This window comes from Squalius cephalus, assembly GCF_949319135.1.
Source record: "Squalius cephalus genome assembly, chromosome: 8".
NCBI lineage: Eukaryota > Metazoa > Chordata > Actinopteri > Cypriniformes > Leuciscidae > Squalius > Squalius cephalus.
Window position 1 is genome coordinate 36,913,918 of NC_137129.1, and position 27,656 is coordinate 36,941,573.

At 42.3% G+C, this 27,656-nt stretch overlaps 2 protein-coding genes across 2 annotated transcripts in view; one reads left to right on the forward strand and one right to left on the reverse strand.

Moving 5' to 3' along the window:
- LOC307162922 (CMP-N-acetylneuraminate-beta-galactosamide-alpha-2,3-sialyltransferase 1-like) overlaps positions 1–26,694 on the reverse strand; it is a 50,637-nt gene extending 23,943 nt beyond the window's left edge. The window contains exon 1 of the mRNA XM_079878676.1: positions 26,543–26,694. The gene's annotated coding sequence lies outside the window, so the exon portion shown is untranslated. The remainder of the gene's footprint in view (positions 1–26,542) is intronic.
- On the forward strand, positions 9,533–16,561 carry LOC307163330 (CMP-N-acetylneuraminate-beta-galactosamide-alpha-2,3-sialyltransferase 2-like; the record flags this gene model as incomplete). Its single annotated transcript, XM_079879365.1, has 6 exons — positions 9,533–9,565; positions 11,891–12,081; positions 13,142–13,321; positions 14,436–14,481; positions 16,145–16,270; positions 16,375–16,561. The coding sequence occupies 6 exons, from the start codon at positions 9,533–9,535 to the stop codon at positions 16,540–16,542; spliced, it is 744 nt and encodes a 247-aa protein (XP_079735491.1). The 3' UTR covers positions 16,543–16,561.
- Positions 26,695–27,656: the final 962 nt, after the last annotated feature.

Here is a 27,656-nt window from a genome sequence, read left to right on the forward strand (position 1 = left end):
ACACTGCACGTTCGCTCAGAGCCCAGAGGGGGGAGGTGTTTAAAGATGTGATTGGGCCAGCCCAGTGTCAATCAAGAAAACAACCAATGGGCCGCTGATCTACGCGTTTCATGGGCCGGTCTGTTAGTGGAAAAAAAAAACAACGCTTACTTTTTAGCGCAATTTTCCACCGGACAAATTGCGATTGTTAACTCATGATTTCTGTTCTGTGCGTACCAATCTTGCACTTCTATCTACTCCTCAACCAGACCACCTAGAGACTTCGGGTTTTCGGCATTATGTTAAGGAAGGTCTAATCTCGGGAACGCACAAAAAAAATCCAGGAAAAGATTTACTATCTCTTAGTGTTGTGATCCCATGAGGTGAGAAAATTGCGCTAAAACACTCACTGAATTTTTATTACTTGTTTTTGACCAATGCATTACACCAGCACTAACCCAGCGCCGTCAATTAAACAAAACAAAACGAATGGGCCGCCGATGTACGAGTTTTATGGGCCGTTAAAAAAAAAAAAAAAGTATGAGATGTATCGGCCCAAAAGCACGTCGGCCCACCGGGCATTTGCCCGGTATGCCAGATTACCAGTCCAGCCCTGTGTGACAGTTAGGGTTGCCAACTTCAGAAAAGGAAAATGCGGGACAATCGTGGTTATTTATAGGAAAACGAGGGACACTCAAAATATTTGTACTGTATCACACAGTGTACGTCATTTCAGTGTCAGTTAAGTTTGTGTTTAAAAGGTTATCAGACATAAACACATTTGTATTGCTTAACCTATTTATGTATTTAATTCTAAAAATAATTTTAATGTCATACATGAAAAAAGTCACATTACAAACAAACCATAGTTCAAAATAACAGCATTTATCTAAAATAGAAAGCTTTTTTAACATTATACACTAGGCTTACAGTTCAAAAGTTTGGGGTTAGTAAGATTATTTTTTGGGAAAAAAAATAAAGTATTTGCCTACTTTTATTCAGCAAGGATGCATTACATTAATCAAAAGTGACAGTTAAGATAATGTTACAAAAGCTTTCTATGTACTTTCTAAAAGCTTTAAAACATTAATAATAATCAGAAATGTTTTTTGAGCATATTATTCCCTCAGGTAGATTACATGTTTTCTTGCGTGGCTGGATGTTAGACTCATGAACAATAATCACGTTGTTTGCATTCGCCAAAATTGATTAGCCGAAATCAAAACGTGGACAGTGAAAGGAAATTACCGTTAGCGCGAGACGAGTCCGGCTTGAAGCGGAAGCGACCAGACGGCAGAGAATATTCGCAAATCAAACAATGATTTGTCTCAAAACAGTGATTAAAAAAAGCTGTGATTGGATGATGACAGGTGTCGGTGATCATTCTCAAGTGTCGTGGTCAGCACTGCTGCTGTTGCTGTTGTATCAGTCAGTGGTTTATCAGCTTGTCAAAAAACGGGACACGGGAGGTCACGCACGGGACAAATAAATTAGGCCCAAAATACGGGACGTCCCGCCTAATTCGGGACAGTTGGCAACCTTAGTGACAGTATCATCCTAAACCAGAAACCCAACACCACCATCTACAGGCCAAAGAGTGTACAGTCACTAAATGTGCACATAAATGAATTTATTTTATACCCCCCCATGGATGAAATTCTACGAAACTTAGCATACCCCCAGAGGATGTCAAGTTAATCATACACATGAAATATGGTGCAGTTCTGAACATCTCAACTGAAGATAGGGGCGATTAAAGCAGAATAATATTGCATTTTCATTTTTTATGGGAGGGGCACAAATCACAAATGAGTGATTATGGGCTAGGTTGATGTGGGCCCTTAAGAGCAACATACCATAAAAACATACCCCCGGGGACCAAACGAAATTTTTCCGTAAAAGTCTAGTGGGGCTACATGCCCACCAAATTTCATGTTCCCCGGTGTTTCGGTGTCCCTGGTATCGTTGATGAAAAATTCAGTAGATGACAAAAAAAAAAAAAAAAAAACTTTGACAATCCCTATATGACCGCTTTCGCTCTTAGCTTAGCGGCGGTCATAATTATGATAGCCTAAAAAAAAAAAACTGCTTTAAAAAAAAATGCTTTACAACATTGGGTCTTAAGTGGCTTGGAAATGCCACAAAAAAAACTAAAACTGTTTTTTAAACCTAAAAGCGTCAGGTTAACTCCGAATGACACGACAGACTGCACTTTCCATCAAGTTCTCCGCATCTCCAATAGTGTAAAGGAAAGAGCCACTCGCAAATAATCTTAGGGCAATGCAGACAGTTTGTGCTGTAGTTAAAGCCCGATTCCGACAAGTCGAAAATAAATGTGCGTTTCCAACAAATTAATAATGTAAACGACAATCTCACGAGTCACGAGAAAAAAAATATATCATAATCTCAGAAAGTGCACTATCGCGCTGCGCTGGACTTCCCGTATCAGCTCCGCTTATGAAGCCGGGATCTAATCCTGTTTACATGAAATAAGCCTGCTCCCGAGCAGGTTTAAGCTTGCACACCTGTTGCTATGACAGCAAGTCCAGGATGAGCGTCAAAGAACCAAACAATCCAAGATCATGCCAAATCGCCAACAATCAAATCCAGCTAACTGAGTTAGCGACGTACGAAGAACAGGCCCCTGAGCTATTTCTAAATATTTTTGAGGCAAATATAAGGCAAACCACTATGAACCTATATTTACTACAGTAGTGGCTAATTATTTGTTATATTTGAATAACCCTTCAAGTTTGATTCATATTTCATTGGTTCTTTCTTGTTTTTACATATCTTCATAATTTCTTTGTATGACAAATTATGTATGGACAAAAATTATGTCTGCACAATTTGGCATGTTTCATTGCGTTATCACATATAAAAACCATATAGTGTATGAATTTTATAAGGTTATTTTGTCTTTCAGCACCAGTCTCTCTGCAATGTAAGGAAAGTTTTGACTGTTGAGTACATGAAGTGTCCAAAATTTCACACTTTGTTTTTTCAGTTAAAGGTGCAGTAAGGGGTTTCTGAGAAATGCTTTTGAAAGTATACACTCATGAAAGGAGGAGATGCCTGGGGGGCGTACACACTCATGAAGGGGGAGGTACCTGGGGGGCATACACACTCATTAAAGAGGGAGGAGCTTGGGGGCGTATACACTCATGAAGGGAGAGGTACCTGGGGGGCATATACACTCATTAAGGGGGAGATGACTGGGGGGTATATACACTCATGAAGGGGTTGGTGCCTGGGGGGTGCGTACACACTCATGAAGGGGTAGGTGCCTGGGGGGTGTGTACACACTCATGAAGGGGGAGATGCCTGGGGAGTGTACACACTCATGAAAGGGGGAGGAGCCTGTGGGGGCGTACACACTCATGAAGAGGGAGGTGCCTAGGGGGGCGTACACTCTCATGAAGGGGGAGATGCTTTGGGGGCGTACACACTCATGAAGGGGGAGGTGCCTGGGGGGTGTACACACTCATGAGGGGGGCGGTGCCTGGGGGGGGGGGCTATACACTAATGAAGGGGGAGATGCCTGTGGGGTTTATACAGTCATGAAAGGGGTAGGAGCCTAGGGGGGGCCTATACACTAATGAAGGGGGAGATGCCTGGGGGCGTATACACTCATGAAAGGGGGAGGAGTCTGGGGGGGGCGTATACACTCATGAAGGGAGAGATGCCTGGGGAGCGTATACACTCATGAAAGGGGGAGGAGTCTGGGGGGGACGTATACACTCATGAAGGGAGAGATGCCTGGGGGGCGTATACACTGATGAAAGGGGGAGGAGCCTGGGGGGGTGTACACACTCATGAAGGGAGAGATGCCTGGGGGGTGTATACACTGATGAAAGAGGGAGGAGCCTGGGGGGGGGGGCATATACAAGGCTTGTTCGACTTGAACTGGCGCTGCACAAACCGATGGGTGAATGACATCAAAATACCGCGAGAGCGAATAGAGAGCAGGCGGCTCCTTATGCTTTTGAATTGCTCTCGCGGTACTTGAGGGGGGCGGTGCCTGGGGGGCGTACACACTCATGAGTGGGGAGGTGCCTGGGGGGGGCATATACACTCATGAGGGGGGAAGTGCCTGGGGGGTGGGTGTATACACTCATGAGCGGGAAGGTGCCTTTGGGGCATATACACTCAAATATTTAAAAAAATATTGCATCTTTGATGCCAAACCCTACTCTTACTCACCCTCAAACTTGTTGATGTAGCTTGAAATATATAATTTAAAGCCCTTCTCTTTCTTACTCTTAGGTGTGACAGCTAACTGCCTCACAATATTGTAAACATCATTGACGTTAACTGCTGGAAGTTCTTGTAAACAGTGAGTGTAATTTGCCATTATCTCCACCGAATGCAAAAACGGCTTCCGACGCAGCACCGGATGTAACTGGGCAGGCTGAGACAAAACACGTAAGCGATCGTGCATAGAGCCTATTTAATTACTACATTACCAACTTACAGCTATCACAATAATTCATTACTTTTAGAGCATAGGGCCAATGGTTTCATTGAGAACTCGGGGTGAGCAGAGGGGCTTCAGAGGTCAGAAGGGTCACCAGAACTGTTGAAAAAGGGCATGAGAGAAGCCCTTGTAAATCTACAAGACCACAAGTGCACAGGAAGTGTGCAATTTGGGACAGGGCCAATGTCACTGTCAAGGAACAAAGTCCCACCCACTGGTTGTAAGAAACGCCCCCTAATCACACCAGTTTACCTGTTTTTAATTCACCAGCACTTTTTGCATGATGCAACTCATAAAATAAAAAATGTTTTGCTTGACTTCTTCAGTCTGCACTGGATTCAGTGTGCGGCCATCAACTTTCTTGCTTATTTTAATGTTTAAAAATGTAATTTTTTCATGTGATGCCAAGCTTAGTTCCCTTTCAGTCGCTCACGTTCGACGTAACGTCGACGTGACGACGTAATTGGGATCACTTCAGGGAGCCCTATCAACTTCGAGTGTCTACAGAACGAGCCAATGAACGTTGGCGTGCGTGAATTGCGTCACGCGCCCCCGCCCCGCAGCGCGGGTATAAACAGGAAGCGGGCGCACGCACACATTGTCTTTCACTTCAGAGCCGAGCTTTCGTGGGACTTCTGTCTACAAAGAGATCTACTCTCTGCCTACAGTGTTGGTGTGACGGCGCGATCAGCGGTGGCCGCGAGCATTGCAGCTCACAACTGCTGTTTTCACAGCACTATTGTTCTGTGTGTGTGTGTGTGTGTGTGTGTGTGTGTGTGTCGGTTCGGTGGGCGTTTCCTTGTGTGTTTATTCACACCGCGGCTACCCCTGGGTGCCTCAGCACTGAGAGAGTATTTTTCAACCTTTTTTGTTTTTACTAAAAGAGCAACACAAGCGTGACCCTGCGTCTTTTTCAAGATGTCATTCCGCTTGTGCGTTTCTGGATGCCGTCGTTCCCTGGCGCCAGCAGTTGCCTCTCGTGTTTGGGCATTCAACACGCTGAGGCAGCTTTTGTGGATAGCTCATGTTCCCATTGCGGGAATATGACTATCGCAGCGCTTAGATCGAGACTCGATTACCTCAAGGGAGGTGCAGTCCCCTCGCCTATGCCCCGATCTAGTGTCTATTCTGCCCCGCAGAATAGACCTACTTCGGTGCATGACCAGGGTGATATGAGGATTACCGTGAGGGCTTCCCCGTCGAGTCATCCTCCGTGGGCCCCTCACGCCTCACAAGTGCTGTCGCCATTGGGGCTCCTTAGTGAACGTCTTGGTCCTTCTCTGGAACGACCAACCGTTTCCTTTGGGGCTCCAGCTGACGATCAGATGTCGATTGCAGCATCGGAGGGGGAGCTTCAGTCCTCTGGAGATGAAGACTCGGCTGCGTTGCCCCCCTCGGGGCGTGTAGCGTTGTCCGAGACGGATCCAGAATGGGCGGCTATGCTTTCCCGGGCCGCCGAGAAGGTTGGGCTTGCGTGGAACCCTCCACCACGTCCCGAACCTTCTCGGTTGGACGATTGGTTTCTCGGGGCGGGCCGTGCTGGTTCTCAGTGCGCCGCCCCGGTACCTTTCTTTCCGGAAGTGCATGAGGAGCTGTCTCGGACGTGGAAGGCACCGTATAGTGCTCGAAGCCGTTCTAGTGGCTCCTCCCCCCTCGCCACCCTCGACGGCGGGGCAGCTAAGGGGTATGTGGATATCCCCCCAGTGGAGCGGGCCGTCGCGATGCAGCTGTGTCCGGCGTCCGCTTCCTCTTGGCGGGGTAATCCACGCCTCCCGTCCAAGGCCTGTAAGTTTTCGTCCGGTCTAACGGCGAAGGCTTACAAGGCCTGTGGACAGGCTGCTTCCGTCCTCCATGCCATGGCGCTCTTGCAGGTCCACCAGGCCCAGGCGCTCATGGACATGAACGAGGGTGGTTCTGACCCAGAGCTCCTCTGTGAGCTCCGTGTGGCAACCGACCTCGCCCTCCGGGCAACGAAGGAAACCGCACGTTCAGTCGGTCAGACGATGTCCACCTTGGTGGTCCAGGAGCGCCACCTTTGGCTCAACCTGGCGGATATGAGGGACACCGATAAATATCGGTTCCTGGATGCCCCTCTTTCCCAGGTTGGGTTGTTCGGCGACGCGGTCGAGAGCTTTGCCCAACAGTTCTCGGCCGCACAGAAGCAGACGGAGGCCATCCGACACATCCTGCCCCGGCGGACCGCTGCTGCTCCCACCCGTCCGCCGGCCGCAGACCCTCCGTCTACTCGTCGCCGAGGTTGGCCTTCTGCGGCGTCCTCCGCTCCCGCTAAGCCCCAGCAGCAGCAGCAACCATCCAGGCCTCAGCGCGGAGCAAGCCGTAGGAAGCCGACCCCGCCCGTCCAGGCCGCTGCCAAACCAGGAGGCAAGCGACGGTGCAAACGACCCTGAGACGGGCGGCCCGGAGGTGGAGCAAGTTGCTCTTCAGGAGATGGCGGGTCAGTGGTACCCACATTTTCAAAAAAAGAGCAATTTCTGAAACCTCTGGGCCCCAAGAGGGCGCGCTTGGCAGTCGACGATGCCGCCATGCCTTGTCACTCCCGAGCCCCTCTTTCTTACCCTTCGGGCTGGCCCTGTCGCCCCGCGTCTTCACGAAAGTCGCGGAGGCGGCCATTGCTCCCATGCGCATCCTCAACTACCTCGACGACTGGCTTATTCTGGCCCAGTCGAGAGAGCAGTTGTGCGAACACAGGGACATGGTGCTCAGTCACCTCAGCCACCTAGGGCTTCGGGTCAACTGGGAAAAGAGCAAACTCACCCCCGGGCAGAGGATCTCTTTTCTCGGTATGGAGTTGGACTCGATCAGCATGACAGCGTGCCTCACCGAGGCCCGTGTCCAGTCAGTGTTGAACTGCGTTAGCACGCTCAGACGCAGAACAGCGGCACCACTGAAACTGTTTCAGAGGCTCCTGGGGCATATGGCATTTGCAGCCGCGGTTACGCCGCTCGGATTGCTTCATATGAGGCCGCTCCAACACTGGCTCCACGATCGAGTCCCGAGATGGGCGTGGCAGAGCGGCTCGTGCCGGGTCCAAGTGACTCCGCACTGTCGCCAAACTCTCAGCTTGTGGTCGACCCTTCGTTCCTGCGGGCAGGTGTTCCCCTGGAACAAGTGTCCAGGCACTCTGTGGTCTCCACGGATGCCTCTACCACCGGCTGGGGGGCCACGTACAACGGGCATGCAGCTTCAGGTCTGTGGACGGGGCCTCAACTGCATTGGCACATCAACTGCCTCGAGTTGTTAGCAGTATGTCTTGCACTGAGCCGTTTCAATACGCTGCTACTAGGCAAGCACGTACAGGTCCGCACGGACAGCACTGCGACCGTTGCGTACATCAACCGTCAGGGTGGTCTACACTCCCGCCGCATGTCACAACTCGCCCGCCATCTCCTCCTCTGGAGTCAGAAGCATCTGAGGTCGCTTCGTGCAGTGTACATTCCGGGCCTGCTCAACCGTGCAGCCGACGAGCTTTCACGGCAGCAGGTGCTACCGGGAGAATGGCGACTCCATCCCCAGGTGGTCCAGCTGATTTTCAGGCGCTTCGGGACCGCACAGGTAGATCTGTTTGCCGCCCCGGACACGTCTCACTGCCAGTTGTTCTATTCCCTGACCGAGGGGACCCTCGGCACGGATGCTCTGGCACACAGCTGGCCCCGGGGCCTTCGCAAATATGCGTTTCCCCCAGTGAGCCTTCTTGCACAGACCTTGTGCAAAGTCAGGGAGGACGAGGAGCAGGTCTTGTTAGTTGCGCCGTATTGGCCCAACCGGACCTGGTTCCCGGAACTAGTGCTCCTCGCGACAGCCCCTCCCTGGCCTATTCCTCTGAGAGAAGACCTGCTCTCTCAGAGACGGGGCACCTTATGGCACCCGCGTCCAGACCTCTGGAAACTCCATGTCTGGTCCCTGGACGGGACACGGAGGTTCTAGGTGACCTACCCCCTGCGGTAGTTGACACCATCACTTCCGCTAGAGCCCCCTCTACGAGGCGCCTCTATGCGTTGAAGCCACCCTTTGAGCCTCTGCAATCAGCTGAGTTAAAAATCCTGTCCTGTAAGACAGTACTCCTGGTTGCATTGGCCTCTATCAAGAGGGTAGGGGACCTGCATGCATTTTCGGTCGACGAATCGTGCCTAGAATTCGGCCCGGATAACTTTCACGTCATCCTGAGACCCCGGCCCGGATACGTGCCCAAGGTTCCTACCACTCCCTTCCGGGACCAGGTAGTGAACCTGCAAGCGCTGCCTTCGGAGGAGGCAGACCCAGCCCTGGCTTTTCTCTGTCCCGTTCGCGCTCTGCGTCTGTACGTGGACAGAACGCAAAGCCTCAGGACCTCAGATCAGCTCTTCGTCTGTTACGGAGGCCAGCAGAAAGGGAAGGCTGTCTCCAAGCAGAGGATGGCACACTGAATAGTGGATGCCATCGCCTTGGCTTACGAAGCCCAAGGCGTGCCCTGCCCGCCTGGGTTGAAAGCCCACTCCACTAGGAGTGTCGCTTCTTCCTGGGCGCTGGCACACGGTGCCTCGCTGACAGACATCTGTAGATCTGCGGGCTGGGCGACACCTAACACGTTCGCTAGGTTTTATAGCTTACGTGTTGAGCCGGTTTCTTCCTGTGTGCTCGCTTCTACTAGCCGGTAACACCGAAGTTCCCGCTCTAGTGTCGGCTTGCTGCGCCACTCCCTTCCTAGGAACGGAAATGTGCGCTTTTTACTCCAGTCGAGTTCCCCATTTGGCGAACCCTGTGAGTTCCTCCGCACCCCTTCGGCAGTCGGACGTTGCGGAGCGTCCGACGCCAGGCCTAGTGCTCGTATGCTTGTGTAACTTGTGCTAGGCTGGGTTCCATATGTGCGATCCCTGCGGCGATCCCATATGTGTATTCTTCCACGACCAGCTCCCTGCGGTGAGCCCGTGTCTTCCCTTGGCAGAGTCTGCTCTGCCGTCACTGTCCGGTGTGTCTCCCCCTTCGGGTGGAGCCACCCCAGTGACATTCCATATGTTGCACTGCCCCTTCGGCCAGTCCATATGTGTATTCTCCACATGTTACCTCCCTTCGGGCAGGATGTGGCTCCGCTGCGTTCTTTCCCCTGGAAAGGTACGCTTTCCCAGTGTTATTAAGAGTTCACTGTGTGGGGTATAATGGAACAGCAGTTGAACTCCCTCTACGCAGGTCTTCCGCCCCAGCAGTTGGGGGTCTGAGAGTCTTGCGTAGGGCGCTGGATGTGGCAGCAACCGTGGCGTTTTCCATGGGATCCCAATTACATCGTCACGTCGACGTTACGTCGAACGTGAGCGACTGAAAGGGAACGTCTCGGTTACTGATGTAACCCTCGTTCCCTGAAGGAGGGAACGGGAGTCGTAATGTCCCGTCGCCACCGTTGCTGACCATCGCTGCATGGCCGTCACAAATCTCGGCTCCTCAGCGAAAAACAATGTGTGCGTGCGCCCGCTTCCTATTTATACCCGCGCTGCAGGGCGGGGGCGCGTGACGCGATTCACGCACGCCAACGTTCATTGGCTCGTTCTGTAGACACTCGAAGTTGATAGGGCTCCCTGAAGTGATCCCAATTACGTCGTCACGTCGACGTTACGTCTCCCGTTCCCTCCTTCATTCACGCCAGGCTTGCAAGAGGTCACTTGGTAGCAATGGGTCATCCCACTCTCGTTTTTTATCCCACAGTCTTTGTATCAGTACTTTGGCTCTAGTTGTGAAGGGGATAATGTAGCCTAGTGGGTCATACTGACTAGCTACGACCTGATAGACATACCTCATTGTAGGAACTTGTGGTTCCTTCAGACGAGCTTTGTAACCAAGTGTGTCTGCTTGGCAAAGCCAATGTAGACCCAAAGTGGATTCGGAGACATCCCATTGCTTTTCAGTAAGCCAAAGCTCATTTCTCTCAGATCTGGCTTCTACAGGAAGTCACGCTCACGTTGTGATCAGGAGGCCATCACTCTGCTTGAGACCAAGACTGCAAGGGTAAATGTAAATGGAGTGTTTCGTTACGCCACACCGCTTCTGCGAAAAAGGGACATGTCCCAATTGAAAGCGCCTAAAGAGTCTGTTCATACAACGCTAGTCAACGGGTGACAGAAAAAAACGGATACTGCGTTAATTGCGTTAAAACTTAACGCTTTAAATGAAAAAAAAAAAAAAAAAATTAAAGTGATGAAACCGGTGTTGCGACTGAACACCGTGTAACACACATAACACCGACAATTGTAGCAAGCCTTAGTGCCTTCCCATGTGCTTTTCATTTTCACAGTCTGGCAGAAGTGGTGGGTGGTTCCGAAATATATGGTCACATGACAATAAAAGTGTACAGTTGCCAAGAGACAGGGGGTGGCTCATCTTACCCTATTTTGTTGACTTGTGTACTTGGTACTATTCGGTTATCCGGACCACACCTGACCACAGTGACCACAACCGCTCTTGGTTGGTCATAACCCCAGTGACGGGTAGGTTTGGGGGCGGGGTTGGGGTAGGTCATCACATGTGGTCCGGATAACCGTATAGTACCCTTGCATTTGCTCCACCGGCCTCGTTCCGCTCCCATGGCTCTTGGCCTCGCATTCTATAATTTAAAAAAAAAAAAAAAAAACATAACAAAAAACCCCCACATATTTGACTTCATAGCACTCCAACACCTTCATAGTGGATCTAATCAACAACATGAAATACCAGTTCTGACTCAGTTTGTTGTTGTGTTGGTCTAAAGAAAAGATACTCTTGTGTGACTGCTTTGAAATTCTTTGAATTGCAATGCTGTTCTTTTTCTGAAGTTTTAATCTAACTTTCTGAGGTGTGGACAATTCTGTTCATATTCACAATGATGACTTGAATGGGAGTGAATTCTTTAAAAATTGACTGTAGAATTAGAACAATGGAGAATGGGTTTTCTAATGATATAATGTGTGTTTGGGGTCTGTAATTTTTTTTAATGTTTGTTAATTTAATCAAAAATACAGCAAAACATTAACATTGTGAAACAATATAACATTTAAAATAACTGTTCTATATTTTAATATATTTAAATGTAAAATCATTACTTCAGTCTTCAGTGTCACATGATCCATTAGAAATCATTCTAATATGCTGATTTGATGCTCAAGAAACATTTCTTATTATTATGAAAATAGTTGTGTTGGTTAATATTTTTGTGGAAACTTGATGCATTTTATTTAGGATTCTTTGATTAACAGAAAGTTCAAAAACAGCATTTTTTTTATATATAAATATTTTGTAAAGTTTTAATGTCTTTTAACTAATCAGTGCTAGTTTATAGAAATTGTTCTTAGTGATTTTCAAATGTAATCTTCTTTATATTGATTTTTTATTTGATTATAATTTCATGCTGATCGTAGAAGTGCACTTTCCTGCATCACTGTGACATTAGATTTGTTTTTAATCCACCCACAGTCTCTACAGTCTAAGAGCAAAGCTAGTTATTCTCAAGTGATTCAGCAGCTGTTCTCTGTCATTCCTGGAGAGGAACACTACAGAGACGCTGGTCCATCTCGCTGCCGAACCTGTGCTGTGGTGGGGAACTCTGGGAACCTTATAGGATCATTCTATGGTCCTCTTATAGACAGTCATGATTTTGTAATGAGGTAAAATCTTTTTTCTTTTTTTTTTACACTAGACCATTGGAAAAAGTTAAATCATACATTTACATGATGTATAAGATGAGTCATATTTACAACAACAATTCATCACATTTTTCTGACTTATTTTAGAAGCATCATACAGTAGGCTACTACATTCTCTTTAATAAATGATTCAATAACAAATTCATTTTTTAACAGTCGCTTGTGGCGAAACAATGTAATAGTTAAATGCGTTATTTTAAGCACCAAGTTTTTATCAAAAGCTGATTTACTCTATCGCTATATATCGTAGACATCACTGTTTACATTTAAACTTTTATCTCAGTACTTCTATGATAATTTTAACTATTGTATCACAGAAATAATGATATGAGGAAATGACTGCTGTTTCATGACAACTCTCTGGGTCAGCGGCAGCGCCAACACAGATTTGAATGTTGCGATATGATTTTGTCAAAAGGTTTAATAGACACGAAATGGAAGCAGATTGTGTGGGTGTTTAAATGGAGATCACAGTCTTTTAAAGATTAATCGTGCAGATATGAAAGCTTTAGCATAAGTTCTGTCGGGAAGACTCATTTACTATGTCACCTATTGCCTTCACTTCTATCCAATCATATTCGTAGGCTTATTGTATAAAAGCTCGGTACTTACACATGTTTGAGTTCGCAGATACTGAAGCGACGATTACCCCCATCCTCCCCACCACCACCAGGATGGTCCTGTCCATACCTCCCGGGGGGGTCGGCTGCGCCCCTGCCTTCGTCTTCAGGCAGGAATTGCAGATCCGATACCCTCGGATTATGCACTACGGACGGGGCCTACGCCAAATGACTTTGTATATTATCAGCTTGCTGAGCTGTCAATAAATGTATGGTTTATTGAAATAATTCTCCCGAGTCTTTCTGGTAGAACTACTGTCTTATCTCTCTCTCAGCATGAGTAGCGCTGCGCGTCATGCTTGTGAGCTGAAAAACTGAATCAAGAATTTTAAAACGGACATAGGTCCACTTTGATTATGATTTTAATATTACTTTAATATTATCATTTCTGTCTCTATCAGAATGAATAAGGCACCAGTTGAAGGTTATGAGAAAGATGTTGGGTCCAGGACCACCCACCGCTGCTTGTACCCAGAAAGTGCCATTCATCTGGACAACACCACCAACCTGGTGTTGTTGCCCTTCAAAACACTGGATATCCAGTGGGTCACCAGTGCTCTTACTGATGGAACTATTAAACGGTGAGATAATGGTTAAATATATATTGTAAAAAAAGTCACATTGAATTGCAAAATATATATAATAATTTACATATTATAGAAATACATTTTTTTGGGAACATATACACACACACCACACACACACACACAAAAAATATTTTCTATATAAGCAAAATGTAATTTCAGATATCTTTTGATTTGGAGGTAAAATATGATGATTGGTTAGTCTTTATATCTTCAATGACATATGGAGTGTTGGGGAAAGCTACTTTGAAAAGTAATGCATTACAATATTGCGTTACTTCCTTAAAAAGTAACTAATTGCGTTAGTTACTTTTTTTAGAAAAGTAATGCGTTACGTTACTTTTGCGTTACTTTTTTCACATGGGGTGTGCTTGTTTTTTTTAGAACAAAAAAAAAAGTCATATTTTTGGGCAAATATAAAGGCCCTTTCACACCAAAAGTGAAATAAACCTCATGCTTAAGGAAATGCAAATTCACGTGTGTACAGTAGAGGAAAGCAAACAAACAAACCTTTTAGCTGCTGCTGTTCTGGATAACGGAAGAATAGGAGAAAAAAAGTTTAACACTTACTTTACCAATAAAAAAAAAAATCTATAGTCATTTTTGCTTATGGTTTAACTGAATTATTGAAGGTCAGAAGCAAGTACATTGGTAAATGCATAAAAATGTATGTTTATTTAACATATTTAGTTATAAGAGGTTTGCATAGTATTCTGATTCTGCATTTTTTTTCAGGAATGTTGATTTTTTTTGTGCAAGTGAGATGAATAAATGCACTCATATTCAGTCTAGAACTACAATAACCATCCTGTTTACACACACACACACACACACACACACACACACACACACACACTCTGCACCTCGATTATTTGTCTCAACATGAGCACAAGGGCACTTGTGTTACTTATTTGAAAGAGTAACTATGATATTTTGTTAATTTTAAAAGTAATGTGTTATTTTACTAGTTACTTGAAAAAGTAATCTGATTGTGTAACTCAAGTTACTTGTAATGAGTTACCCCAACACTGGACATATGTACTTTTATTTTGTCATCAATTATTTCTTGGATTGTTTTGACCCTTTTTTCTGTTTCTGTATTACTCAACAGAACACGATTTAAGGTTATAGACAAGCTGCAAGCCAACAAGGACAAAGTAAGATCACACAGTATCTAAATTTTATGTTAATAATAAACCAACGAAAACGATAAACCATTCAACAGAAAAGAGTTCATATAAAGAATTTTGAATTGGTCATTATAGTTGTATGCTTTGTCTCTACAAACTCCACCTGAGAGATTGCTGTGGAGATTAATGTTATGGCACACAGACTACTTTAGGCTTGAGATAAGTGCACAATGTATGCCATGGAAACCCTTTAGTGTCACCATAGGTCTTCAATCCTGCTCCTGGAGGCCACTCTCCTGCAGAGTTTCACTCCAACCCTATTTCAACACTGCTATTTTTATGCACATATGTGATATCGCATGAAAGAATGCTGGACGGAAAAGCCAAAATATGCATAAATTCTACAAATGCGCATAAAAATTCTATGCACTCAATTGAAGCAGATACATTTTTATCCTGTAAGAAGACATAAACTATGATGGAAACACATAAATACCTCGATTTGCAACAAAAAGCTCACGTGACTTTGCCTCAACAGAGGATGTGATGGGATAACTGGACTAACCAGTTGACCAAATTCATTGCATAGCATCTTAAATGTTGGTTTGCTCATATGACTGAGCCAAAGTTTGTCATCAGAATGACTTGGTTTAATTCCCTCCCAGAAGCATCTCTCATGATTGGATTCCCAAACACCAGGCGTTCGAACGCAAGATAACATGACAGTGTTTATTGCGTTTTGACTGCGTGCTCTGAGACACAACTCATTTATGATGTAGGGGAAAAAAGCCACATTGCCGCAACTTCCATTTATTAGATATTTTGCACCAAAGGGACAATTTTGTTCTTTTGAACACATGAGATGGATACGCTGCTTTATTCGCAAATGTTTTATGCAAAAAGCTACCTGAGACTTTTGTTTGCATGTAATGGAATGGAAATGGAATGAGGTGCACCCTTTGCAGGGAGTTTGATTGACAGGCGATTTGACCAATCATAATCCGCCGAATCCAGCATTTTTGTCCAACAAAGCAGTCAGGAGAGTTAGTAGATTAACATTGGAGGATTTGAACTTGAAAAACGGTGTGTACTGACGTCATTCCGTGGTTAAAAACAACATTCCTTCTTATGTTCATTCATGTTTATTTGATGCTATAAATTAACTAGAAGGAAGAGATGATCGGTTCATGAGCAGCTTTAACTGAGGCATACAGCGATCTGTCAGACACATTAAAGAGCCACAAAACAGTATTTATTGTTTAAATTTCTTTAAATAATGACCAAATTTGAAAGGTGAGACTTTGTTTCATATCAAAAGTAACCTGCTCTGTCCTGTCTGTCAGCGCGTTGTCAGTGTCCTCTCTCCTCCGCAATGTATTTTTCACTGCGTGAGAACATGGTTTGGTGCAAGAGCGTGTGGCTTGTCGGACATAGCAACAGTTACTAAAGGGGGCGGGTCTTTGCGAATGGTCAGTTAAAGTTAATTTGCAACTTTGGACGAAAACATAGCTATTGCAACTTCTTTGTTTAAAATCGGTTTAAATCCTAAAATGAATTGTTCATTATCTGGTTTTGAGTCCCAGATCTTGTCAGACTTTTAGACCCCATTGTAGATTCTGAAGTAGTTTGTAAAGGCTACAACATCAAAGTTCCTTTTTGTTCTTTGCTAACGGTCCTCTCATTCTTTCAGGTGATGGTTATACACACTGCTTTCATGCATTATGTGCACACTACGTGGCTGCACATTAAGTCTAAAAGATCTTATCCATCCACGGGTTTCCTTGTGCTGATGTTCGCCCTGCACATCTGTGATGAGGTAAAGCTTTTAGCATTCACAGAGCTTGTGTGGCTTACTGTCTGTGGTTTGTGTGCTGTACACTAATGTCAGGTACTTCTGCTGATGTGTTTTTCTGTGCTTAGGTCAGTGTGTTTGGCTTTGGCGCAAACAGTAAAGGCACTTGGCACCACTATTTCGAAAACATGCCCAAGAATTTCAGATGCACTGGTAAACACAGTGGAGGGATTGAGACCCAGACCATCTTAGAACTTCAGAAAAGGGAGCTGATCAGTATATACAGAGGGTGGTGAGAAGGACGAGGAGTTTCAGTTACACGACCATTTACTGACATTCACCTGTATTGAGATATACACAGTGCTCGATGTAGGCCGGTACGCACCTCCAGCGAAAACAGAATGTGAAGACACTTTAGAAAATGTTTTTACATTTTAAAAAAAAATTAAAACGTATTATTGTGGATGTAACATTATTGTGGATGTGACAATGAATATAATCTGGTTAGTTTTCAATATTCAGGGTTTGACTTGATAGGTATTGTAGAACCGTTTGATTGTATGTTCAATCATACCATAACACCCCCCCCCCCCCCTTCACGTAAGTACCGCCAACACTTTTTTTATTTTTTCCACTTCAAGCACAGTATATACATATTTTGTTATATATACCTTTGTTCAAAAGTGTTCGTTCAACAAGATTTTGTTTTGTTTTTCTGAAGATTAATAGGATGCTTTGTAATGATCAAAATTGACAATAAAGACATACATTATCATATTTCTATTTCCTTTAAATGCTGTTCTTTTGACTTTCTATTCATCATAGAATCCTAAGATTACCGTTTTCTCAAAAATATTAAGCAGCACAACTGTGTTCAACATTGATAATAATAAGAAATGAGCACAAGATCAGCATAGGCCTTTTTGTGAAAGATCATGTGGCACTTAAGACACTGAATGCAGAAATGAAGAAATAATCCTGTCCAAGTCCTAACTGTGATATTCTCAAGGATACATGTTTAATGCACAGGCAGAAATATATATATTTTTTTCAGTAGCCTACATCGTGGTGTTTTGCATGCATATAATCTTCAGTTCTCTGTTAAACTCTAAAGCTGTGCATTTTAGACATGACTTGTTGAAAAGTACACTTTATTTTCTTATTTGAAATTGCAAAATTTCAGTAGGCTACACAATACATTTCAGAAGAAAAAAAGACCATTCAGGTCTGTCCACATTATTTAATTGTTTTTGGAGGAGCATCAAAGCAGTGTCACGCATGCTATAGTTTTGTAACAAGGGAGTGTCATGTCATAGCGTGTCAAAAGCTACCAGATAATTTTGTTTGCATGAATGACGTGTGGAGCCAGTGAATAGGTCTTTTGTGCAGCAATACAGGAATGCCGCGGTTGCAGTTTTGCCAATTTACTGATGAACAAACTATCAATATCCACCTGAAAGTGCAATTCAGACAGGTGTCATCAAAGTTTAGGTGCTAGTCAATCTAGGTCTATTATTGCCAATCACGGGCCCCCTTCTTGCTCATGCCGTGGGGCATCTGCCCCGTCTAGCCCTTATGTTAATTTGGCCCTGAGGGCTATCTATTTATTTGCGCACAGCTCTCATTGTCTCTTCTTCACCATGTAGTTCTCTCCCACTCAGCTGATATTATGGTAACTGGCTTTTGTAAACCTAAAATTTTTAAGCAAAACAACTTCTACACTACAGTTCTATCAGAACTTCATTTGATGGTGTTATGACACTTGAGGTTTAGCCTTAAAGGCTTAGTTAACTAAAACTTGAAAAATCTGTCATTATTTACCCTTATGTAGTTCCAAACCAGTAAGACTTTCGTTCATTTTCGGAACACAAATGAAGATTTGTTTTTTTATGAAGATATCTGTCCCTCCATTGACAGCTACGCAACTGACACTTTGACGCTTCACTTCAGCCGTGACTTATTCACGATTCAGCACAGCCTCTTGTTATTGCTTACATATTTAATTGCTTGAAGGTTATGAGTGTTACATCATAATTGACATCAGGTTATATCAGTGTTTCCCAACCTTTTTTCAGTCAAGGCACCATGTGAACATTTTTAAAAATGTGTGGCACCCTACACTAGTGTTGTCACGAATCACGATACTACTTTGAGACTATACCTTGAAATGTATACATTTTCAATACCACAGGGAAGAACTGCCGTATAGGCCTACTGTCATATAGATATTTTTAATATTAACAATTTTTTTTTTGTCCATCCATTTAAAGTCTAGGAAATCATTAATTTCTTCTGAAGAGATCACTTTACATGATGACATATTTAATTAAGGCTTTTATTCATATATAAACAGTGGCGGCTGGTGCTAAAAAATTTTGGAGGGGCACAACAAACTGAATTTTTAATTCAGGACTGAATGTAGGCTTATTGTTAAATAACAATTTAACAGTGATAATAATGTAGCTATCATTAGCCTAAAGTTTAGCTAAAACTTCAGCCGGTAGGGTTGGGAAATAGCCAATTGCCAAATAAATCTGAATTTTTGGGCTAAATGGCGATGTATGGTATAATCTGAGTATTTAATTATTATTTTTCTATTTGAATAAAAAAAAAAACCTGTATTTAATTTTTTTTTTAAATATTTAATATCCTGATCGATATTGTCCTACAAACAATGTTTATATTGAAGGTTATAAAAACAAACATAGTGTAACCTTGCTGTCTATCTGCAGTCTATCCAAAAAAGGGGTCAAATCACATTACATTCTAACATTGCAACATTACAATCTAAAAACAAAATAATGGTTTTTAAAGAAGTAGTTAAATTTACTAAACAAAAAAAAAAAAAAAAAAAGCTAATATCATAAAAATACACATGTAGGTTTGAAATTCTCTAGCACATTTATGTTCACCAACAACAACAAATATTCAACAACAAATGTTTTAGCTAAATATATTTATAATTTAGTGCTAATGTATATTTTAGTCAGAATAATTGCGCTCCTATTCTATTGCGCTCCGTCTGTTCGGCGCACATGCACGCGGGGGCGCTTGTTCACGGAAGTATAGCTTGCAGAAAGCTCGCCCACTCATGACAGCAAACTGGACTTTCTAACATTTACAGATGGAGAATATGTCCGTGAAATGTAAGTTATGCACTGAGGAAATTATTGGATGTCACTTCAGCTTATGGCTAAATACTAATAGAGGTACATTTGTTTCCACCAATCGCTGCACAAGTTAGGGTTACGTATGATGACGAAAGCACGTTAGTGCGAGCCCTCCCGGAACCCATAGAGAATGCATTGCAGTGCCTGCAGTTCGAAAAAAAAAATCTTAGAATGTAAAGTCTATGGGAAGACTCTGGGCGATTCTCAGCCAGAGTGAAATCGCCCAAAAAGAGGCGGTACTCCACAGAACGTGACTCGGCGCTGATTGGACTATATCCAGAGGCAGAACAACAGTGAGTGACTGCTGCTAGCGTAATTCTGTGGTTGAATGAGATAGTGATTGAAAGTCCCTTTCACACTTGGTGGTGCGTCGCCCGATCGCCCTAATGAAGAAACCGCCGCTGTATATAAACATTGCTCAATTACCATTGCAAATCTCACCTAAATGTTTGCTCACTCAGTGTATTTGTGTTTTTATATTGGGATAATTTTGTTAGAATTGCACAAGATAGCTTGTTTTTAATATATTTTATGTCATAATTTCACAGTTAATCTCCAAATTAATGTAGAAACAACAAAGACAGTATATTTCAAATAATTGTTTAATGGCCTCTTTTTATGAATTAAGTCTTATTTGATTCTGATGACACTGCTGCACATGTGGATCCCACACGCGTCCCATTTTCTCACAACTGTTAACGTTCATTTAAGACTTTATTTAACTAATTTAAGACTGCTCTCATGAGGATAGGTACTCAAAGCGAAAGCGCGAAAGAAGTCGATTCTGGCGTGCATCGTTCTGTGCGTCGTGTGTGTCAGCATCACAGACAGCGCATTCTCTTATGTATTTTCTCGCTTGCATGGTTTAAACGCATTTATATAATGTAACGCTAGCCAAAGGATGGAAAAAAAAAAAAAAAAAAAAAAAACGGATGCTGCTTTAATTGCGTTACCGTTGACAGCAGCACGGACATAACCGATGTGTTTATGTGAATCCGCGGCAAGACGTACGTTAACTTGTGACAATGTTTTCGTGTGTATTTAACCGTAAGCGCAACAATGAAAAATAGGCATCTTTAATGGACGCACTGGGAATGCGGCACGGGAATAAAATCACGCGCAAGCGCAACCTCCCCAATTCAACGCCGAAATCTTATGATTTGCATTTTTATTATAAATGTGTGCCCATTAGTTGTTGTTATTAGAGACCTCCGACGATCCGAGTTTGATGGTAATTTTTTTTTTTACACATTTTAGCAATTTTTAAATGTTTGATGGAGTTTTTACACGGCACCCCTGCCCTCGCCAGAAGGCACCCCGGTTGGGAAACGCTGGGTTATATAACCTTCTGGCTATTATATGTCAGCTATAGGGTATGAGAGGCTGCTGTCTCGTGAAGGGCATTGAAAGGCGTTCTGCAACTCAGGGGCGATTCTAGGATTTTCATAGGGGGGCTCAGCCCCCAATGAGGGTATGATGTAAAAAAAAAAAAAAAAATTAGTTTATGGTCTAATGCTCATTATTAAGTAGTTTAATTAATTCATCCAGTAACATGCATATGGCACAGTATTATAATCACTGAGGAACCGAATGCGAGGTATTTAGGGGGGTTCGGGGGCATGCTCCCCCGATAAAATTTTGATTTCTCTGATCTACATATGTGCATTTTAAGATGTTTTGAAGGCCAAAAAAATTGGATGACAATAGCTTTAAAACCATGTGCGGACAGCTGTTTTTTCTCACCTCATCAGCATCACACTCTTTTTCTCTTTGTTTTTCTCTTGCTCTGTCTTTTCCCCTCCTAAAGCTGAGCTTTGACTGATATAGGCTTTTTATTTTTGTCTGTCAGTGAAGAAAGTAAACATAGGGTCAACTGATAGGTTGATTTATGAATCATTTTCTCAGACAAAGCTACCAGGAAAGTTAGGTAACTAAATCCATCTACAATGAAATATAAATTATTTTATTTTTTAAGCTTTTTAGCCTTTGTAATCAACAATATGGTTGGTTATTATTCATCAAGTCACCCCGTGAAAATCTATTTAATTTCAAATCATTTAACTAACCAGCTAAACGTGTATTAATGTAACTGTCTATTGGCAATATGATTAATCTGTTCTATATTTATTTCTATTTATTAAAAATAACAACATGAATTATCAATTTGCCACTTCTATAAATCAAGTACTTAAAAGAAAATCACAAATCCCTTTACTCTACTATAATATATGTATGTACACTCCTACTGATTCATTATTACTTAATACAAAACTATATTTATTAATACAAAACAAAATAACTCCACATGATGTTTCTCTCTCTGGGCCATCTAGTGCTTTCAGACAATGATGTGTGTCTTTAATTTCTGTGCATGGCAGCATAATGTAATGCTGAAATACAAAATAATATGTTTTAAAGTTTAAAAAGTAAATTAAAATAAATCATGATCGTTTTCTAAAGTATGTTTTCATGGGTGTTAATCGCTTCATTTTTGTAGGAATAAAAAACAACTATCACACTGATAAGGGTTGAAGGTGAACGCAGCGAAACGTGGTATTGGATGAGAAACCGAACATCGGCACCGGCTGGATGTAACCGATCGGCGAGAGTAGCCGCGTGCAGGCGGGGAGGAGCTGCAAACGGAGACGCTTTCTGGTTCCCGTGGTGACCAGGGCTGGACTGGTAATCTGGCATACCGGGCAAATGCCCGGTGGGCCGACGTGCTTTTGGGCCGATACATCTCATACTTTTTTTTTTTTTAACGGCCCATACAACTCGTACATCGGCGGCCCATTCGTTTTGTTTTGTTTAATTGACGGCGCTGGGTTAGTGCCGGTGTAATGCATTGGTCAAAAACAAGTAATAAAAATTCAGTGAGTGTTTTAGCGCAATTTTCTCACCTCATGGGATCACAACACTAAGAGATAGTAAATCTTTTCCTGGATTTTTTTTGTGCGTTCCCGAGATTAGACCTTCCTTAACATAATGCCGAAAACCCGAAGTCTCTAGGTGGTCTGGTTGAGGAGTAGATAGAAGTGCAAGATTGGTACGCACAGAACAGAAATCATGAGTTAACAATCGCAATTTGTCCGGTGGAAAATTGCGCTAAAAAGTAAGCGTTGTTTTTTTTTTCCACTAACAGACCGGCCCATGAAACGCGTAGATCAGCGGCCCATTGGTTGTTTTCTTGATTAACACTGGGCTGGCCCAATCACATCTTTAAACACCTCCCCCCTCTGGGCTCTGAGCGAACGTGCAGTGTCAAGTGTGTATCTGTCAAAATAATAGTCTGAGAGATGGAGAAGAAACGCAAAGGAATGTGCAGAGAAATAGCGTGAAAAATAGATACAGGCCCTTCAAGCAGATGCTGTAAAATGTGTCAAGATATATATGTTTTCTGCAGCAGCAGGACCTTCATCAGCTCCAGTGGCTGATGAGGAGGATCAGGAGAGAGATGAGAAAGTGTAGAGTCCGCGGTAAGCAGAACTACTTTCAAAACACTTTGGCTATGAGTGTAGGAACCCATAACCCAGTTACAGATTATTTCCACATCTGCATAGTTGACGATTACAGCAATTTACTAGAAGTTTAATGAGACGCGTTTTTATCCATGTTTTCCGCCAAAATAAAAGCTCGATGCAGTTTCCGTCAAAATAAAAGATCATGTGCTTATCTTTTTCAAGTATAGAAATTAGTACAAAACTAATTATGAAAGTTTTCTTTATTTTTCAGTGCATTTGTTTTACAATATATGGCTATTAGGCTACTGTCATGAGATTAATATTATAACTATTATTATGTAGTAGTGTAATATAGACAGACACTGTTACTAAAAGAGGTTTGATTTTTTCTTTGTTATATTTGCACACTGAATATGGGTTGGAGCTTTTAATTTTGAACCCTCAAACTGCACCAGATTGATGAATTCAACATTAAAATGCACAAAATTTTCTTAGGGGGAGCATGCCCCCAAACCCCCTCTAGAAGGACAGAGGTCCACCCACCACAGTTTTACCAAAATTCCTGTGACAATTTTGTACTTATTTCATCTGTTAACTCTCACTCATTTATACTCACTCATTACATGGCATTAGTGGTTTTACTGAATAGGAGTTGAACAAAAACATATTCAAAGGCGTTCAAAGATGGGTGGTGTTTATGATCATATGTAGTGGGCCAGTCTGGGCCAAAATGCCAGGGCCGATTTTCTGTCCCAGTCCAGCCCTGGTGGTGACCGCTCACGTGGTGTTTGCATACTTTACCACAGCTGAAGTGAAATAAATGCAATATTTGCCAAATAATAGATGTTTCAGAGACATTTTCATTCAATACTTTATGTACTACTTCATACAGTGTCTGTTTGAACAAGAATAAAGTTCAACATAAGCTACTATCAATGAAGGGGAGTCTACGGAACGGAAGAATAGGAGAAAAAAAGTTTAACACTTAGGCTACTTTACCAATAAAAAAAAAATCTAGTCATTTTTGCTTATGGTTTAACTGAATTATTGAAGGTCAGAAGCAAGTACATTGGTAAATGCATAAAAATGTATGTTTATTTAACATATTTAGTTATAAGAGGTTTGCATAGTATTCTGATTCTGCATTTTTTTTTATTCATTTTGAGGAATATTGATTTTTTTTGTGCAAGTGAGATGAATAAATGCACTCATATTCAGTAGAACTACAATAACCATCATGTTTACACACACACACACACACACACACACACTGCACCTCGATTATTTGTCTCAACATGAGCACAAGGGCACTTGTGTTACTTATTTGAAAGAGTAACTATGATATTTTGTTAATTTTAAAAGTAATGTGTTATTTTACTAGTTACTTGAAAAAGTAATCTGATTAAGTTACTTGTAATGAGTTACCCCAACACTGGACATATGTACTTTTATTTTGTCATCAATTGTTTCTTGGATTGTTTTGACCCTTTTTTCTGTTTCTGTATTACTCAACAGAACACGATTTAAGGTTATAGACAAGCTGCAAGCCAACAAGGACAAAGTAAGATCACACAGTATCTAAATTTTATGTTAATAATAAACCAACGAAAACAATAAACCATTCAACAGAAAAGAGTTATTATAAAGAATTTTGAATTGATAAAATTGGTCATTATAGTTGTATGCTTTGTCTCTACAAACTCCACCTGAGAGACTGCTGTGGAGATTAATGTTATGGCACACAGACTACTTTAGGCTTGAGATAAGTGCACAATGTATGCCATGGAAACCCTTTAGTGTCACCATAGGTCTTCAATCCTGCTCCTGGAGGCCACTCCAATCCTATTTCAACACTGCTATTTTTATGCACATATGTGATATCTCATGAAAGAATGCTGGATGGAAAAGCCAAAATATGCATAAATTCTACAAATGCGCATAAAAATTCTATGCACTCAATTGAAGCAGATACATTTTTATCCTGTAAGAAGACATAAACTATGATGGAAACACATAAATACCTCGATTTGCAACAAAAAGCTCACGTGACTTTGCCTCAACAGAGGATGTGATGGGATAACTGGACTAACCAGTGGACCAAATTCATTGCATAGCATCTTAAATGTTGGTTTGGTCATTCTGAAATGACTTGGTTTAATTCCCTCCCAGAAGCATCTCTCATGATTGGATTCCCAAACACCAGGCGTTCGAACGCAAGATAACATGACAGTGCTCTGCGTGCTCTGAGACACAACTCATTTATGATGTAGGGGAAAAAAGACACATTGCCACAACTTCCATTTATTAGATATTTTGCACCAAAGGGACAATTTTGTTCTTTTGAACACATGAGATGGATACGCTGCTTTATTCGCAAATGTTTTATGCAAAAAGCTACCTGAGACTTTTGTTTGCATGTAATGGAATGGAAATGGAATGAGGTGCACCCTTTGCAGGGAAGTTTGATTGACATGCGATTTGACCAATCATAATCCGCCGAATCCAGCATTTTTGTCCAACAAAGCAGTCAGGAGAGTTAGTAGATTAACATTGGAGGATTTGAACTTGAAAAACGGTGTACTGACGTCTTTCCGCGGTTAAAACAACATTCCTTCTTATGTTCATTCATGTTTATTTGATGCTATAAATTAGAAGGAAGAGATGATCGGTTCATGAGCAGCTTTAACTGAGGCATACAGCGATCTGTCAGACAAATTAAAGAGCCACAAAACAGTATTTATTGTTTAAATTTCTTTAAATAATGACCAAATTTGAAAGGTGAGACTTTGTTTCATATCAAAAGTAACCTGCTCTGTCCTGTCTGTCAGCGCGTTGTCAGTGTCCTCTCTCCTCCGCAATGTATTTTTCACTGCGTGAGAACATGGTTTGGTGCAAGAGCGTGTGGCTTGTCGGACATAGCAACAGTTACTAAAGGGGGCGGGTCTTTGCGAATGGTCAGTTAAAGTTAATTTGCAACTTTGGACGAAAACATAGCTATTGTAACTTCTTTGTTTAAAATCGGTTTAAATCCTAAAATGAATTGTTCATTATCTGGTTTTGAGTCCCAGATCTTGTCAGACTTTTAGACCCCATTGTAGATTCTGAAGTAGCTTAAAGGCTACAACATCAAAGTTCCTTTTTGTTCTTTGCTAACGGTCCTCTCATTCTTTCAGGTGATGGTTATACACACTGCTTTCATGCATTATGTGCACACTACGTGGCTGCACATTAAGTCTAAAAGATCTTATCCATCCACGGATTTCCTTGTTGTAAAGAATTGTTAAGCTCTTAGGGCTAATTAATACCCGGTGGCAACCACCAAAGATTGTCCGATCAGAACAAATAAGTGATGTCTGTTTAGGAGGAGCCAGATGCACACACCACTCATTTCAAACTTGAACAGTATTTAATTGAGTGTGGTTCTAAAAAAGAGAAACAAGAATAAAACAGTATAAATATACACACTGATAAAACATCAATATGCAAATGAATACAATCTGTATTTCGTATGACATTAACACTGGAAATATGTCTATACAGCGATTGTATAATAGGAATATCTTACAGACACGTGTGCTACTGCGTATGTGTTAATCACGTCTTTAACGACATATTTACGCACATTCACAGTGTAAATAACACAGTATAATGAAAGATTAACTTACTCTTTGATGCACGCACACATGTGATTGCTCTTTATCGATCGCGGATGAACTGGCGTTCCCATCGCGTTAGGTCCGTTTTGCGCATATAGTAATAATAGCGCTCGTAGTCGTACCTCAAACTAAACTGCGTCAGCATCAGGGTCCTTAGCACCGTCGGGTCCTAACAATAGGCGAGTAACTTACTGCCTAACTACAAAGCAACAGGGAATTAAATATCACATATACATCGAACTATATAAATATATTTATGACTGTAAACATATGACTTTAGAACAGATTAATGACTGGCCCTCATTTTAGTACACTTGTGCTGATGTTCGCCCTGCACATCTGTGATGAGGTAAAGCTTTTAGCATTCACAGAGCTTGTGTGGCTTACTGTCTGTGGTTTGTGTGCTGTACACTAATGTCAGGTACTTCTGCTGATATGTTTTTCTGTGCTTAGGTCAGTGTGTTTGGCTTTGGCGCAAACAGTAAAGGCACTTGGCACCACTATTTCGAAAACATGCCCAAGAATTTCAGACGCACTGGTCAACACAGTGGAGGGATTGAAACCCAGACCATCTTAGAACTTCAGAAAAGGGAGCTGATCAGTATATACAGAGGGTGGTGAGAAGGACGAGGAGTTTCAGTTACACGACCATTTACTGACATTCACCTGTATTGAGATATACACAGTGCTCGAAGTAGGCCAGTACGTACCTCCAGCGAAAACAGAACGTGAAGACACTTTAGAAAATGTTTTTACATTTAAAAAAAAAATTAAAACGTATTATTGTGGATGTGACATTAGATGAACATAATGCAAATAAATGTTAAATTAATAATGAATATAATCTGGTTAGTTTTCAATATTCAGGGTTTGACTTGATAGGTATTGTAGAACCGTTTGATTGTATGTTCAATCATACCATAACACCCCCCCCCCCCCCCCCCCCTCCACGTAAGTACCGCCAACACTTTTTTTATTTTTTCCACTTCAAGCACAGTATATACATATTTTGTTATATATACCTTTGTTCAAAAGTGTTCGTTCAACAAGATTTTGTTTGTTTTTCTGAAGATTAATAGGATGCTTTGTAATGATCAAAATTGACAATAAAGACATACATTGT